The sequence below is a fragment of the Xenopus laevis genome, chromosome 3L (genome assembly GCF_017654675.1).
Source record: "Xenopus laevis strain J_2021 chromosome 3L, Xenopus_laevis_v10.1, whole genome shotgun sequence".
In the NCBI taxonomy this organism is placed as follows: domain Eukaryota; kingdom Metazoa; phylum Chordata; class Amphibia; order Anura; family Pipidae; genus Xenopus; species Xenopus laevis.
In genome coordinates, this window is record NC_054375.1 from 94808005 (window position 1) to 94823902 (window position 15898).

The following is a 15898-nucleotide window of genomic DNA, read 5'->3' on the forward strand; positions in this document are numbered from 1 at the left end:
TTCTAGCATTTATTGTTCAAGTAGACGGAGTTTGTTGGTGAATTTGGTCAGTCAATTCCTGCTCTGCTTAAATACCTGTAGGTTTACCTGTTCGTTCTTAAACAATGCTATATTTCAAGTGATAGTGACATGTCGCTGGTTTTAACAGGAACATGCCACTATATTTTAATTAACACTAACACATTTCCTTACACTTTCCAGAGAAATCCCTAGACATAAATCAGAAAATCAAAGATGGGAAGTGAGGATAAAACTAATCCCAAAAAGTTATTAAAGTTTATCAGTAGTTTTAGGAACAAGGGTCTCTGAGCTAATTAAGCATATTTGCCTTTTCTGTGTATACAATAGAGAAGTCAGAGCTACAGGACATTGTAATTGTGAAGTGCAGTAGATGTGGTCTAGTTAGTTTTTTCCAATCTTTGAGATGCTGGCAGTGCAAATTAATAGTTTAGTACAGTGATCCCCAACCATTGGCCCATGAGCAACATGTTGCTCTCAGACCCCTTGGATGTTGCTCCCAGTTGCCTCAAAGCAGCTGCATCTTTTTGAATTTGTGGCTTAAAAGAAAAGCTTTAGTTGCATAAAATACAGATGTACTGTCAACAGAGACTCCTGTTGGCTGCATGTACACATATGAGCTACCCATATTCAATCACAGTTAGTGGTGCAACCCGATGTTACCACAGCAAATTAATTTTTGGGCCCCCAACATATTAAGAGGTTGTCCTGTTTTACCAATATTTTGGTCTTGCACATGGGGCCCCCTACACCTCCTAGGCCCCCTGCACCTGCAGGAAGAGAGGCATTAATGGCTGAGCTCATCCGCACAGAAAGCCTCACCTCGTCCATAGCAGCTATCGCGGAATGTCGGTAGCTTCGTCCGATACTTGGTATGCACAGAAAAGTAACTTCTTTTGAAGAAGTGCCGGTGTTTGGGGTACAAAACGCGTTAGTTTGCGGTACACCCAACACAACTTTACCACTGTGTATTGTTTCAATAAAGCCGCTGTTTGGCCTCCCGTGGATAAGTCTGTCAGCGCTGCAGGTGGGTTACTTTTCTGTGCATTCCCCTGCACCTTCAGGGTCTGCATACTCTGTAATTACGCCCCTGATCACTGCCCATATTTGGCACCAGGAACTTTTTGCATGCTTATGTTGCTTTCCAACTCTTTTTTATATTTGAATGTGGCTCATGGGTTAAAAAAAAAAAGGATGGGGACCTCCAGTTTAGTACATGAAGTGCTACAGAGTAAACAAAGAGCCTGCGATATACTGCTGCCATCTAGTGTCTAAAATCTAATGTTGTTAAAGTATATATACATAGCTTTTTGTGTGCACAGATCATTACTTTTTTACCATCTAAATGGAAGCCAACATAATGCCTGGCTACAAAATAAGTGGAAAGCAGATGTCTCCTCACAACTTGTTCAGGGAAGCTGGCAGCAATGACTTTAGTATGAACCAGCACAAGTTCGAGAAACGGGGCTTATAATAAACCTGTGTTTTTGCCTATATTAAAAATTATCTATACAGTAGTTTTTGATTTAAGTACTTTCCAATTTTCTCTGGTTCTTCTGAGTAATTCTTCCCACACTGATAAAGGGACTTAAATATTTGTTTTGCTGAGATGGTGTTGGAACTTGTAAGAACATGACATCAGGATAAATTGGAGTGCCTAACCACCCAACACCAGTGTTCTAATTTCTAGTGGAAAGCCTTCCCAGAATAGTAGCAAAAAAAAAAAAAAACATACTTAATATTAATACCCTTGTTTTTTGAGTGGGTTGTTATATGGCATATGTCCTGATACTTTTGGGAATAGTATCTTATGCCTTGGCAGCAATCTCCTTATTTATTTTTTTTTAAAATGTGTGTTTACCTTTCTTTCCTTTACATTACATGAATGTCTCTTTGTCACTTTCACATAGAAAAATACAGTACATATTAAACCTACTCATTCCAAAATGATATTCCTTCATAGGGCAAAGTCACTTGGTTAACTGTTCCATTTTCATTACTCCTTTTCTAAGTGTATTTTATATACCTCTCAACTGTCCCGTTTTTCACTGGACAGTTACTATTTTGACACCTCAGTCCCGTATTGTTACTGAAATGTCGCGACTTTCTCCTTGATCTCTTGCCCTGAACAGCCAGAACAAGAAACAGTTTCTAAAATGGAGACTTATGGCATAGAGCCCAGAATTACATGTGTACTTATAAATATTTGTATCAATTTTAAGATAAGCAAAGATACAATTGTAACTTAAAGATAAGCAAGTTTCTTGGGGAAACTGTGACTTGTGGATTAAAGGGTAGTGCACCTTCATTAGCAAAACTGTAATAACACATAAAACCTAAAACCCCCAGAAATGTGTTCAAACTCTCCATAACCTGCCACATTTTGTAAAAAGGATGCGGTATTTAGGGTGTGTGACCACAAAGCAGGTATGGTCCAAAAAATTTTTCGCTGCGCTCCATCCAGCAAATGTTTATGTCCCTCTTTCTGTTTTCTAAATGTTGGGAGGTATGTAGGATCTACAGCTATTGGCATTCCAGGAAGGCTCCAACTGCCTACTTAGCCAAGCACAAATATACCAGGTTGATAGAAATTGAAGGTACACTTGATACAATTCTTGGGCAGTTATATTTATGTACTGTTGTATAATGATTCTATAAGAAATCTTATTTTAATGGAATTATTCAGTATAAAAATAAAACTGGGTAGGGTTTCAATGGAAACTCATTTATTCATTATTAATGATTCCCACAACTGAGCAGGATATAGAATCAACCCTATAGAAGAATCTTAAAGTTAACGTAGGTTCCGTTTCACAGGGGACTACATTATGGGAGGTGCCGTTATCAGGGGCAGATTTATCCAGCTAGGATACCAATGCAAAAAAACAGCGCAGTGACCTGTCCGTAGAACTTGATAGGTTGATTGATCAGCAGTGTGACAACCCACATATAGATCTAAGGGATGAAATAAACCGAACTCAGTCTAACCTTAATCTACCTCTTACACACGAAGCCAAGAAGGCTCTCCACTGGTCCCAACAAAGATTCTATACTAATGCCATTAAGTCGAGCAAAATGTTAGCTAAGAAATTGAGAAATCTACCCGCCCGGCATCAATATATTCTCTTAAAGGGATATTGTCATGGAAAAACATGTTTTTTTTTTTTTTTTTGCATGGCTCAGCGCGTTTCGTGACTACAAGGTCACTTCATCAGAAGGCTTCTGATGAAGTGACCTTGTAGTCACGAAACGTGTTGAGCCATGCACTCCCCTGCCCTGTTCATCTGGACCTTTGTGATTTTAACCAAGTTTGATCAATAAAGGAAGATTTTATACAGTTCTTTCATATAGTGTCTCCATCCAAAGAAGAATCCGACTTATGCGCCTTCAGTACAGTGCTTGTCTTATCCACATGACCACAGTGGAACGTTTGGATTTTGGATAGAGCTCTCACCCAGCCCTATACGCTGACTTTGTTTGTGTGCAATTTCAAGTTACAGATTCTCTGTTACTTGTTACAAAAAGTTTAAGATTTTAGCTCCCCATCCATGTGATCTTTTTAACTCACTACTGCAGGTTGCCCAGCTCCCAGATATTTCTCTACTATCGATAATCACAGCCTTATCAAAGCCTAAAGCATACAGAAAAAAGGCAATGTTTCGGGCCACCCTGGCCCTTTATCGAGACCTTTAGGAGATCCCCAGTGATATTTACATCCAATGTTAGTAAACATGCCCCTTAAAGGAGAACCAACCCCTTTTTATTAAAATCCCCTACCCTACATAGACCCCCCTCCTTGCTCCCCCCCCCCCCAGCCTAGGTATTACCCTGGTTAAATGCCCCTAACTCTTACTTACTTACCCCTCTTTGCAAATTCAGGGCATCAGAGTTCACGGGCGCAATCTTCAGGAAGAGAGCGGCGTGTCGGTGTATGCACAGTTAGCGCAATCTTTTTCTTGCTTTTGTATAATTTGTTAAAATTGTTGCAATATGGACTTTATGACAAGCCTCTTCGAGGCAACAATACTGTTCTACTGTAACATTAAAATGTCATTAAAAATATTTTTATAAAAATAAAACTGGTTAAGTACATAAACAATGTTTCCATGTGGCCCTCCCCTCAAGTCTCTGATTGGTTACTGCCTGGTAACCAATCAGTGGAAACCAAGAGAGCTGCAATGCAGGAAGTTGTGTTCTGGCAATTATGTGAGTCATCCAGTCACTCCAGCCTTTATATATTACATTTTGGCTAACTATATTAAAAATGTTTTTTATTTTGCACAGTCTATCTATTTACACAGTTATTTTTACACTGAACAGTTCCTTTAAGTACAAAATCTTTATGTATTTTCGTGGAGAGAAACACATGGGGTGGTTCACCTTTAAGTAAACTTTTAGTATGTTACAGAATGGCCAGTAAGTTACAGGTTCAAATTTATTGTTATTGCTAATTTTTATTTCTCATCTTTATAGCAAGACTGTCTCATATTCATATTCCAGTGTCTTATTCAAATCAATGCATGGTTGCTGGTTTGTTAGATCCTAGTTACCATAATAATATAATGGTAATGTATCATATATATTGAAAATTTAAGAGCTGCTGAATAAAAAGCTAAATAACTCCACAACCTTAAATAATAAAGAAATGAAAATCAATTGCAGATTGTCTCAGAATATCACTTTCTACATCATACTAAAAGTTAACTCAATGTGTATGTATGGTAGGGGTTTTTTTTTTATTAAGGGGTTGTTTCTCCTTAAATCCATAACTGATCCTTGGTTCAACAGTACTGTTTTAATGGCAGGCTTGTCGCTTTTTTTTAAGGGTGCCTCCAGTCAAATTATGGTTTTGCATGATGTAAGAAAATGTCATTCTTAGTAACTTTCCAGTACAGTATTAGTATTTATTATTTAAACATTTTGTATTGGTTTTATAATTATTTGTAGGAGTAATTGGCTGTGAAAACAGTATCTCTGTTCTTATTCTTTGCGCTTCTAGATCCGACAAGTTTCTGGAAGTATCCAGCCAACATGTATTGAATGTGCATGTTACATCTTGTTAATTAATTAACCCTTCTAATTTTATTCTTGTTTTGGCAGGACTCCTCCCAGGGGAATTCAGTCTATCAGATAAACATGATCCATTACATTAAACAAAAATACCCTGAGCTGCAAGTGGTAGGAGGAAATGGTGAGCTGCTTTTTAGTAGGTTTTCATCTTGTTTGATCAGTATGGTTTAGCTTATTTCATCCTGTAGGCAAGGCATGATGGGAAAAGAATCATTTTTTCCTTTTTTTGTTTTTTTTTTTCCTGTGAAAATTTGCAAATTAAACAGTTCTATAAGTTAAGTGGTAGAAAGTGCCATGGGAGCTATCCACTGTTTTCTTCAATAAATCAAAGCCCACAGTGTTGCTTAATTCCCTGGACCTAGTGACTATAATTTCTCTACCTACAGGAACATATTGTGGCAGCTGGACCCTGAGTTGGATCAAATACATGTATTTGGCCATATATAAGACTGGATGTACTAAATGTTACAGGAAAGGAAGGGCATTGACTGTAGTTTGCATGGTTAAGTGGTTAGCAAGTGGCCAACAAGCTAGAAACTACCACAATGTTGGTAGTTGATCTCCACAGACCTCTACCTACTGTGCCGTCTTTAATTGCTCTATCATAAAAGGATTCTTTAGACATAAGATGTTTTCTACAATTTTACTCTTCCTGGTCAAATAAGATATCCTGTAGCTCTTTTTATGGTTAAAAAAAACATGACTTAATATTACAAACATCACTATAGAAAATTTGAAATTGCTGTTGTATGTTCTTTTAATTCCATAGTGGTGACCGCAGCACAGGCTAAAAATCTAATTGATGCTGGTGTAGATGCTTTGCGTGTAGGGATGGGCTGTGGATCCATATGCATCACACAAGAAGGTGAGCTTTCATGATATACTACCGATACATTATAAATGGGAATTTCCCATTTATACATTAGGAACGTAGTAGTCATCTGTATCATTAAAACATTCCAGAAGCTGGATAACTGTTGGAAGTTACAGGAGTGTTTCCATCATATTCCTGCAGCAGAGAAACATGGGGAGTCAGGATAGGGCAGATAAAAATGTGGTATATTCTTGTCTGTTGCTCCTGAGACACTCCCTGGCAGACTTGTTGCCTAGGGGACTCGTTTACCTGCTCTTCACTTGTAGTTAGAGCTGCTGGTAAATTGCAACCCCTCGAGCTGTAAATTGTAAAAGCAGCTGTAACTTTACTGTAATAAAGTAATTCAATTTTCTATCAAAGATGCAGGGTATTTGTTAGGGCTAACATATGTAATGACAGAGACTGAAATCTGTTTACAGTATACCTACTCTTTACAAAGGTAGAGTCTCTTTAGACTGAGGAACAGTAACACCAAAAAATTTGTGTTTTACTAATGGTACTTAATAAAGTAATGAAAATATAATGTACTGTTGTCTTGTACTAGTAAAACTGGTGTGTTTGCTTCAGAAACTAACCTTTAGTTTATATAAAAAAGCTGCTATGTAGCCATGGGTTTGGAATTTATCCATGTTGTTTTAATGTATTAATGATTGAAATGTATGTTTGGGCACTTGCGTTGTAGCACACGTTTTAGATATAAAAACTGCATCCAGCTCATTCAGAAATTTATAGAAGACATAAGTAAAAACTGTTTGTAGATTGCCTGCATGCTTCATATTTTCCTCATGTAACATGTGTTATTTGCTCTCAGTAATGGCTTGTGGCAGGCCTCAAGGAACAGCAGTGTACAAGGTGGCAGAGTATGCCCGAAGGTTTGGCGTTCCAGTCGTAGCTGATGGAGGTATCCAGACAGTGGGACATGTTGTGAAAGCTTTAGCTCTTGGTGCATCTACAGGTATTTAACAAAGATATACAGTTTCCTAATTGGGGCACACAGCTTATTATTTGATCATAAACTCTTATACATCAACTACATTCTCCAGCTATAAGGAAAAAAACACAGTACTATTATAAACCACAGTGTGAGACCTATCTTGACAGAAAGGTGTGACTTTTGTTAGCCTATTGAAATTAGTGCTCCTGTTTGGGCCAGTATATTTCCCTATACCATGACTGTAAGTATCATTCTACATACCCTTGTCTTCGGGAGTGACACCATTTAGCATGCATTGCTAATAATATAAGCTTGGGTGGAAAAAAAAGGGTGCAACAGAAAATACAGAACTGTATACAGGTTCATAACGATAATCAAATATTAGAAATTAAAAACTTAAGCGATGGTTTGCATTTGGCTAACAATTCCAGATATCTGCATTTAATGCTCATATACTGTAATATGAAAAAGTTTGGGAACCCCTCTTAATGCTTTGGAGTTTTGTTTATCATTATCTGAGCTTTCAAAGTAGCAACTTACTTTTAATATATAACATGCCTTATTGAAACAGTAGTATTTCAGCAGTGACATAAAGTTTATTGGATTAACAGAAAATATGCAATATGCGTCATAACAAAATTAGGAGCATACATTTGGGCACCCCAACAGAGATATTGCATCAATACTTAGTTGAGCCTCCTTTTGCAAATGTAACAGCCTCTAGACACCGCTTATAGCCTTTGTTAATTGTCTGGATTCTAGATGGCGATATTTTTGACCATTCATCCATACAAAATGTCTCCAGTTCAGTTAAATTTGATGGCTGCCGAGCATGGACAGCCTGCTTCAAATCATCCCATAGATTTTCGATGACATTCAAGTCGGTGGACATTGACGGACATTCCAGAATATTGCACTTCTCCCTCTGCATAAATGTCTTTGTAGATTTCGAAGTGTGTTTAGGGTCATTGTCTTGTTGGAATATCCAACTCCTGCGTAACTTCAACTTTGTGACTGGTGCTTGAACATTATCCTGAAGAATTTGTTGGTATTGGGTTGAATCTATCCGACCCTCGACTTTAACAAGGGCCCCAGTCTCTGAAATAGCCACACAGCCCCACAACATGATGGTACCTCCACCAAATTTGACAGTAGGTAGCAGGTGTTTTTCTTGGAATGCAGTGTTATTCTTCCACCATGCAAAGTGCTTTTTGTTATGACCAGATAACTAAAGTTTTGTCTCATCAGTACATAGTACTTTGTTCCAAAATGGCTGTGGCTTGTCTAAATGAGCTTTTGCATACAACAAGCGAGTATAGAAAGGGCTTCTTTCTCATCACTCTGCCATACAGATGTTCTTTGTGCAAATTGTGCTGAATTGTAGAACAATGTACAGATACCCCATCTGCAGCAAGATGTTCTTGCAGGTCTTTGGAGGTGATCTTTGGGTTGTCTGTAACCATTCTCACAATACTCTGCATATGCCGCTTTTTTTTCTCTTGGCCTTCCAGACCTGGGGTTTACAGCAACTGTGCCTGTGGCCTTCCATTTTCTGATTACATTCCTTACAGTGGAAACTGACAATTTAAACCTCTGAGATAGCTTTTTGCAGCCTTCCCCTAAAACATGATACTGAACAATTTTTGTTTTTAGAGCTTTTGAGAGTTGCTTTGAGGATCCCATGCTGTCGCTCTTCAGACAAGAAGCACAACTTGCAATTGGCCACCTTAATTACCTTTTTCTCATGATTGGACACACCTGCCTATGAAGTTCAAGGCTTAACGAGCTAATCCAACCAATTTGGTGTTGTCAGTAATCCTTACTGCGCAGTTCCATTAAAAATTAGCAAAATTACAAGGGTACCCACATTTTTGCACAGCCAGTTTTTCACATTTGATTTAATTTCATACAACTGAACACTGCTTCGCTAAAAATCTTTGTTCAGAAAACACCTCAGTACTCCTGTTCCTGGGAAATGAAAGACATACCACTGTTATCTTTTCTGTTGAAAGTGGAGTAAATCATTATGCAGGCTGAGAGGGGTTCCCACACTTTTTCATATTACTGTAAATGGAGATTTTTATGATTTAGTAATGTAACTGTACAATTCAAATAAGGATTTGCTGAAAAAATTAAAAACGGCTATATATTTTTTTAAAAGGTTTCATAGTTTGTCTGAAAACAAACATTTTGTTTAGTGGGAAATTACCATTTTTATTTCTGAACAGTCCTTTCATAATTTTGGGGCATTTTCTCATACCACTGTCTTTAAAGCTGCTGTTTGTTGTCGGTGATGCTGCTGCATATTTTATAATGACTGTTCCAGATGTAGGACTAATGATTGGTAGGACTAATAATTGGTAGGACCCAATTAATATTTTTCTATTTTACAAATATAACATTTCCATTTCATCCTAATTCCTTGAATTTTTATTTTTAGTAATGATGGGCTCGTTATTGGCTGCCACTACAGAGGCTCCAGGTGAATATTTCTTCTCTGATGGTGTGAGACTCAAAAAGTACAGAGGCATGGGTTCACTGGATGCCATGGAAAAGAGCACAAGCAGCCAGAAAAGATACTTCAGGTCTTTACACAACTATCATAATTTTGCCTTTGAATGCATCACTTTTCAGTTTATTGAGACAAATCATGTTTGATTTTTTTCTATGTTTCTGCAGTGAAGGAGATAAAGTTAAAGTGGCCCAAGGAGTTTCTGGTTCTATTCAGGATAAAGGATCCATACATAAATTTGTACCATACCTAATCGCGGGTATTCAGCATGGCTGCCAAGACATAGGCGCTAAGAGTCTTTCTATCCTCCGGTAAGTTCTCATCTATATGAAAACATTAATCTTGGTATAATGGTATAGAAGCAGTCACTGAAAAGTTGAGAGAAAGGGGAAAACAAAAGTATTTGATATTAAATGTGCTGTTCACTTTCCAAACATTTTTCAACATACATCACCATGTCATCCAGTGCATGGTGAAATGAAGAAGTGGAGTCATTCATGCTCTAAATCAGGACAATAGAAAGGTGGCCATAGTGTGTAGCCCTAAAGTTCGCTCTCTATAGGCCAAATGGTTGGATAGCATACTAGATTGCCACGTGTATGGCTGTCTTTGAAATAAACATCCTTCCTAAATGCGATACACTTGTGTGTCCAGTAGTGCTTGCTTACACCCAGCTCAGCCATTCTCCAAAAAGTCTGTGACTAATAATCTTTGAGCCATTGGGACATGAAGATAAATAACATACCTGTTCCTGTTTTATGTCAACAACTATTCCTTCCATTTTTTGCACTTATTTTGTAACCATGCTTAATAAAAGTAATACTGACTTTTCATAGAAATGTGAATTTAAAAACAGGATTTCTATTGAAGCCCCTGTTATTTACTGACTTCCAACACCTCTGTAGCTGCTGCTTCTGCACCAGCAATGTTGGTCTTGGGAATGGGACCATGAAAGTGTCGGTATCACTTTAAACCTCTAATACACGCAGGTGCTTCAAAGCCACTGGGAGATACTATCAAAGAAATAAATTAATAGTAATAGTAATAATCACAAGAAAAAAAAACAGAATAAACAGAGTACCTTTAAAAGTAGTAAGTTGGATGGTGAGATCTGCAGGTAAATTTTTTTGTGATCTGCAGGTATATATTTTGTGAATTCATAGCCTAGTCATCACAAAGACTGCTTTTTTTTTTTTTGTTTTTAACTTGTGACTAATTTTATTTTTTTCAGATGACCTGGTCACCACACTATTTATAATTCCCTTGTAAAACCCATTCTACAATCTATACAAGAAGGTTTTTTCTAGCTGTTTGTTTTAATCACAAACAAATGACCAACTGATTATAAAGGAATTGGTGCACATACACCTGTGACTAGCTTGGCTATTGGAGAGGTTCCATTGCAAGGCTATAGATTCATATAAATGCTGCTTTAAGTAAAAACTATATTAAACATTTTGTGTCCAACATATTATCAGTTAATAATATTCCCTTGCTAAGGATTTTTAAATTGTGGGGTTTTTTTTCTTTTTTTTTGTTTTTTGCAGCTCCATGATGTATTCAGGGGAACTCAAGTTAGAAAAGAGGACCATGTCTGCCCAAGTAGAAGGAGGAGTCCATGGTCTTCATTCGTAAGTTAATTCCTTCTTTATAGATGTTTCTTGTGCCTTTTGCATATGGTCTCCAATCTCTTGCTGTTAATGCCATACTGGAAAATCTTCAAGGAGCTGAAAGGAAATGGGGAAAGGTTCTCAGAGTATACGCTGTATTTTAGTGTTTACTGGTGACATACATGGGTTCCTAGTTGTATTGTAAGAGTAACCTTTTATCATAGATTTATATGAGGAACACCAACACCTAACATGCTGTGCAATTCTTTACATGCTGTGGGACCCTTATTTATCATATGAAACTGTCTCATAGTTGCCTGAGAGAGGGGATATTTCTCCAATGCTTTCTTTTGTCTGGGCAGTTGTTACAGGAGACCACCACCAAGAGTCAAAACCCTGAACAAGGAAATCCGAGTTAATATAGACTTTAACATGGGGTGGAGTATGGGAGTAAGGGTAAAACTACATGGATGATTTTGTGGGACGAATTTATCACATTAAGGTTACATAAGGAATATGTGCACTCCTCCAAGTGCACCCCCGGTAGTTACGCCCCTGGAGATTGCCATTTTATATTCAGGTAGTGCTGAAATTTCAAGCAGCAAAATAACATTTAAGAACCATATAGAGCTCTAAATCCAGGGGCTGCAGCCTATAGCTTTCCAGAGTTTTGAACTCCCTCACACTCATGATATGCAAAGTCGAAAGCTTTCAAAACAAATTGCACAATCTCCACCAGAAGTTTTGGATTAGAGAGAAGTCCCATGAATGCAAGAGCCACCTCTTAACTACAATTTACACATTGATAAGGGGTCAGAAGGTAAAGATTTGGAAGGCTGTACAGGGTAAGATCCATCCTATTCAGGAAGTTCATCTGTATATATCTGTCCCCTACTAAAATAGTGAAGTCTGCAACCTGTTTCAGTGCTTCTACCCACATTTCCTCATCAAGGCCCAGTATATCCCTAAACCATTTTTCCCAACTAGGCTTGCCATAAAATAATGTAAGAGCAAGACAGGAGGTTTAGCAGTGGAGTTTATTGATTGCAGGGGAGAGAGGTGGAAAGGGTGCAAGAGTCTGAAAGGGATAGGCTAAAGGTGACCATAGACGCAAAGATCTGATCGTACGAATCGAGGATTCATACGATTTTCGGACCGTGTGTGGAGACCCGACATTTTTCGTCCGGCGGAAATCGGTCGTTTGGTTGATCGGACAGGTTAGAAAATTTCTGTCGGCTGCAGTTAATATCTCTGCGTGTATTGCCAATCTTGCGATTTTCAATGGGAGACTGTCACTAGCTTTGTCTATCGTACGATTGCTGTCAGGGGCAGAACATCGGCTGATCTGTTCTTTTACTACTTTATTTGGTCGGAATGGTAAGACTTTGATCTGAATGGTTAGTGGCAGGTCGGGAGATGGGAAAGTCCGATCGTACATTGATTTGTACGATCGGATCTTTGCGTCTGTGGCCAGCTTTAGTGCATGGATGACAGTTTTAGCAGTTGCTTGACAAACAAAAGAACGTCAATATAGTAGATATGATTCAGATTCCAAAATTCATTACTTCATAGCTGTAGATTCAGGTGTCTGTGTTACACCTTATGTGCAGGCCTACACTGCTAATAAACATGTTGCAGTTTAAAACTACTGCCTGAAGCTGTCTTGATCATATCCTTGGATTATTAAACGAAAGTATCTAGGGCTATTATGAAGGAAAAGCAACTTTTTTTGGCAATGGTGTTCATATGATTAGAGGAGAGGGACTTGTCAAAGATAACAGACAGCATACTGAAAAAACAGAGTTAATGGTCATGCCATCAATACTAATGGTAAAAGGAGAAGGGAATGTTTGGGTAGAAAGTATGAGCTCTGTTTTAGATGGGTTTAGTTTAAGGTGTGTTGGTTCATCCTAGAGGATATAAATAGGAAGCAGTTGGATCTGGTTAGTCAAGGGGTGTCTAAGTATATCTGCATGTCATCTTCATATAAGTGATATTTAAGGCCAAATAAAGAGAGAGGGTTGGCTAAATAGAGTGTATGGACAACAGCAGAGGGCTGGTTACAGAATTCTGAGGCACAGTGATGTTCTGAAACGATTTCTAATTGGTCTTCGTTTTTTTGTGATATTTTAATTATTGTTTTTTTGTTCAGCAGCTCTGCAGTCATCTTGTTGCTTGGGTCTAATTTACCGTAGCAAACAGACAGTATCTTTAATGAGAGTCTGGAAAATGGATAGGCGTTGGCTTGAATATAAGAATAAATAATGAAAGGTCACAATCACATTGTGGCTGAAGAGCTATATTTATTTGTTGCTTTTGTGGTCTGTGACCCCACCCCCCATATCAGCCTGAGCATTTTACATTGCAGTCTAAAAGAGGCAAAATAGGAAGGCAAATCTTTTCAGAACTATACAAATCGAAAAGCAACGCTCCCTTATACAGTGAAACAATTTACAAATACCCTTAAAATAGTTGAAAATGTGCAATGTCTGTCCTTTGATATTTGCAGCACTGCTGGTTCTGTTCTCTCCTATATTAGTAAGACAACGTAGCTGAAGTCAACTCTCCTCCAGTCACAATTACAGTGGGGTACAATGGAAATGTCAATAGAAAATTTTTTTTATCCAAGTTCTGTAGTTCACGCCCCTCTGCCGGTTAGGAAATCCGTTCTCCTTCGGATATATAGTAGGAATACAATGTAGATAAACCAGCGCTAGAAGCTCGGGGAAAGAAGAAAAAATATATGGTGTAGTATTTCTTTGTTAGATATATAACACCCCTGTGGCTATTAAAAGTAAGACCGTGTCTCTCCACCTGTGCGGTTCAATCACCCCGCAACCGTTCACCAGAGTGTAAATAATTCACCGCCTGTGTTTGACACACGAATATACTCACAGACGTTTTAAATATTTGTTCGCACTAAGAACGTTCGTTGTTGCTCCGTTCGTTTAGGCATCTAAGGACATATGCTTAACATCGTGTAAAACAATTTATTAAACGAATTTAAAAGTTTAAAATTTCACTCACAAAACTTTCTTGAGGTATGCACATATAAAGAGTCAATTCAAGGTCCTCCCAGCTCCACCACGATTTGTTCCGCTGTATGAAGTTGTTAATTTGCCGGCATAGTCAGCGTGCGGTGTTTGGGCCCCCTTGGATGACGTCACAGCCGACGCGTTTCGTCTTAGACAGACTTTCTCAAGGCTGTGACGTCATCCAAGGGGGCCCAAACACCGCACGCTGACTATGCCGGCAAATTAACATCTTCATACAGCGGAACAAATCGTGGTGGATCTGGGAGGACCTTGAATTGACTCTTTATATGTGCATACCTCAAGAAAGTTTTGTGAGTGAGATTTTAAACTTTTAAATTCGTTTAATAAATTGTTTTACACGATGTTAAGCATATGTCCTTAGATGCCTAAACGAACGGAGCAACAACGAACGTTCTTAGTGCGAACAAATATTTAAAACGTCTGTGAGTATATTCGTGTGTCAAACACAGGCGGTGAATTATTTACACTCTGGTGAACGGTTGCGGGGTGATTGAACCGCACAGGTGGAGAGACACGGTCTTACTTTTAATAGCCACAGGGGTGTTATATATCTAACAAAGAAATACTACACCATATATTTTTTCTTCTTTCCCCGAGCTTCTAGTGATGGTTTATCTACCTTGTATTCCTACAATGGAAATGTGACTGGTCTGGCCAAGTTAGCTACAACTTACATGCATACATACTTGTATTCTGTGATAAACAGACCTGTAAAGGGGAGAATCACAAAATTGTACAAAGTATTGTAGGAGTAATGGTTGAAGTAATGCATCGCAAATAAGTTCCCGTGGTATTAGGTCAGAACCAGCAGTGTAGAGACTAGCAAATGACAAACAGAGTTTGTTTAAGGTGCCTTTTACTAAGCTAAGCACTTAATATTATATTATCTGTTTGGAGTCTTTTCAGCCTGCAGCTGTAGGCAACTGTAAATACTATCTAGTTGCTTTTGCTGTCTTTTCATTGGACATCCTCATTTTGTGTTATAGGGTTTTTATCATCTCATGGCTGTTGGTTTGCTTTGGTTAGCACAGGCCTTGCAGGACATTTACGACTGGTCTTGGTGTAATACAGCAGTTCTAAGGTAGTGAGACCTTGGTACTCACTTAGATTGTACTTGCAGCAGGGGAAATTCAGCTGGGTGTGGGGTACAAGCATTGTTTGCATGGCAGCAGTAAGGAAAAAATGCAGATGATTAAAACCCAATTGATGCCTATAACCATCCTTCTGTCCACTCATGCTGGTTAACTTCCTGGTGTTTCCCTTGAACCCTCATTTTCGACCCATCCTCACACTTTAATCACTAATGGGGGGGTCAGGACTTCAGGCAGAAAGCTCAAACAGGCCTATTGCTCTGGTCTGGAAACATAGACTCTTTTCTGCAAAATTGTGGAACTGTTGGGGTAAATTGGGGCATTTCCAATAAATCATCGATACATTAAACAAGCCAATAGGATTATTTTGACACAGTTACCTGTTTTTGCAGCTTATTTACCATCAATTGCCAGGTACTGTTTTAGTATACCAGGGGAAAAAGCAAATCTGATAAAGAAAAAGAGAAATGGTCTAAAACGGAAACTATAAGAAATAGCATTTCTGGATCACAGGTTTTTCAGATCATAGATCCCTTACATAATATGTATGCCTGCTTAACCCACATTCCTCATGACTTGCAGGTAAGTAACTACTGAATCACTTAGAGAGTTGTGTTGAGCTCTTTAATTAGTATGAAATCTGTGCTCTCACCGTCTTCAGTTTAATGACATTAATCTGACATTAACTCTAATTATCTAAAACCTCCATACTGTTTGTTAGTTGGTTAGTTAG

General features: G+C 38.3%; 1 protein-coding gene across 11 annotated transcripts in view; it reads left to right on the forward strand.

Annotated features, from left to right (window-relative positions):
- The window catches only part of impdh1.L (IMP (inosine 5'-monophosphate) dehydrogenase 1), a 79027-nt gene that overhangs the window by 57173 nt on the left and 5956 nt on the right, over nucleotides 1–15898 (forward strand). For all 11 annotated transcript variants that reach the window (XM_041584967.1, XM_041584966.1, XM_018250735.2 and 8 more), the window contains 6 exon segments: nucleotides 5119–5209; nucleotides 5858–5953; nucleotides 6774–6917; nucleotides 9337–9481; nucleotides 9576–9719; nucleotides 10956–11039. In XM_041584967.1, coding sequence (XP_041440901.1) covers nucleotides 5119–5209; nucleotides 5858–5953; nucleotides 6774–6917; nucleotides 9337–9481; nucleotides 9576–9719; nucleotides 10956–11039 — 704 coding nt within the window.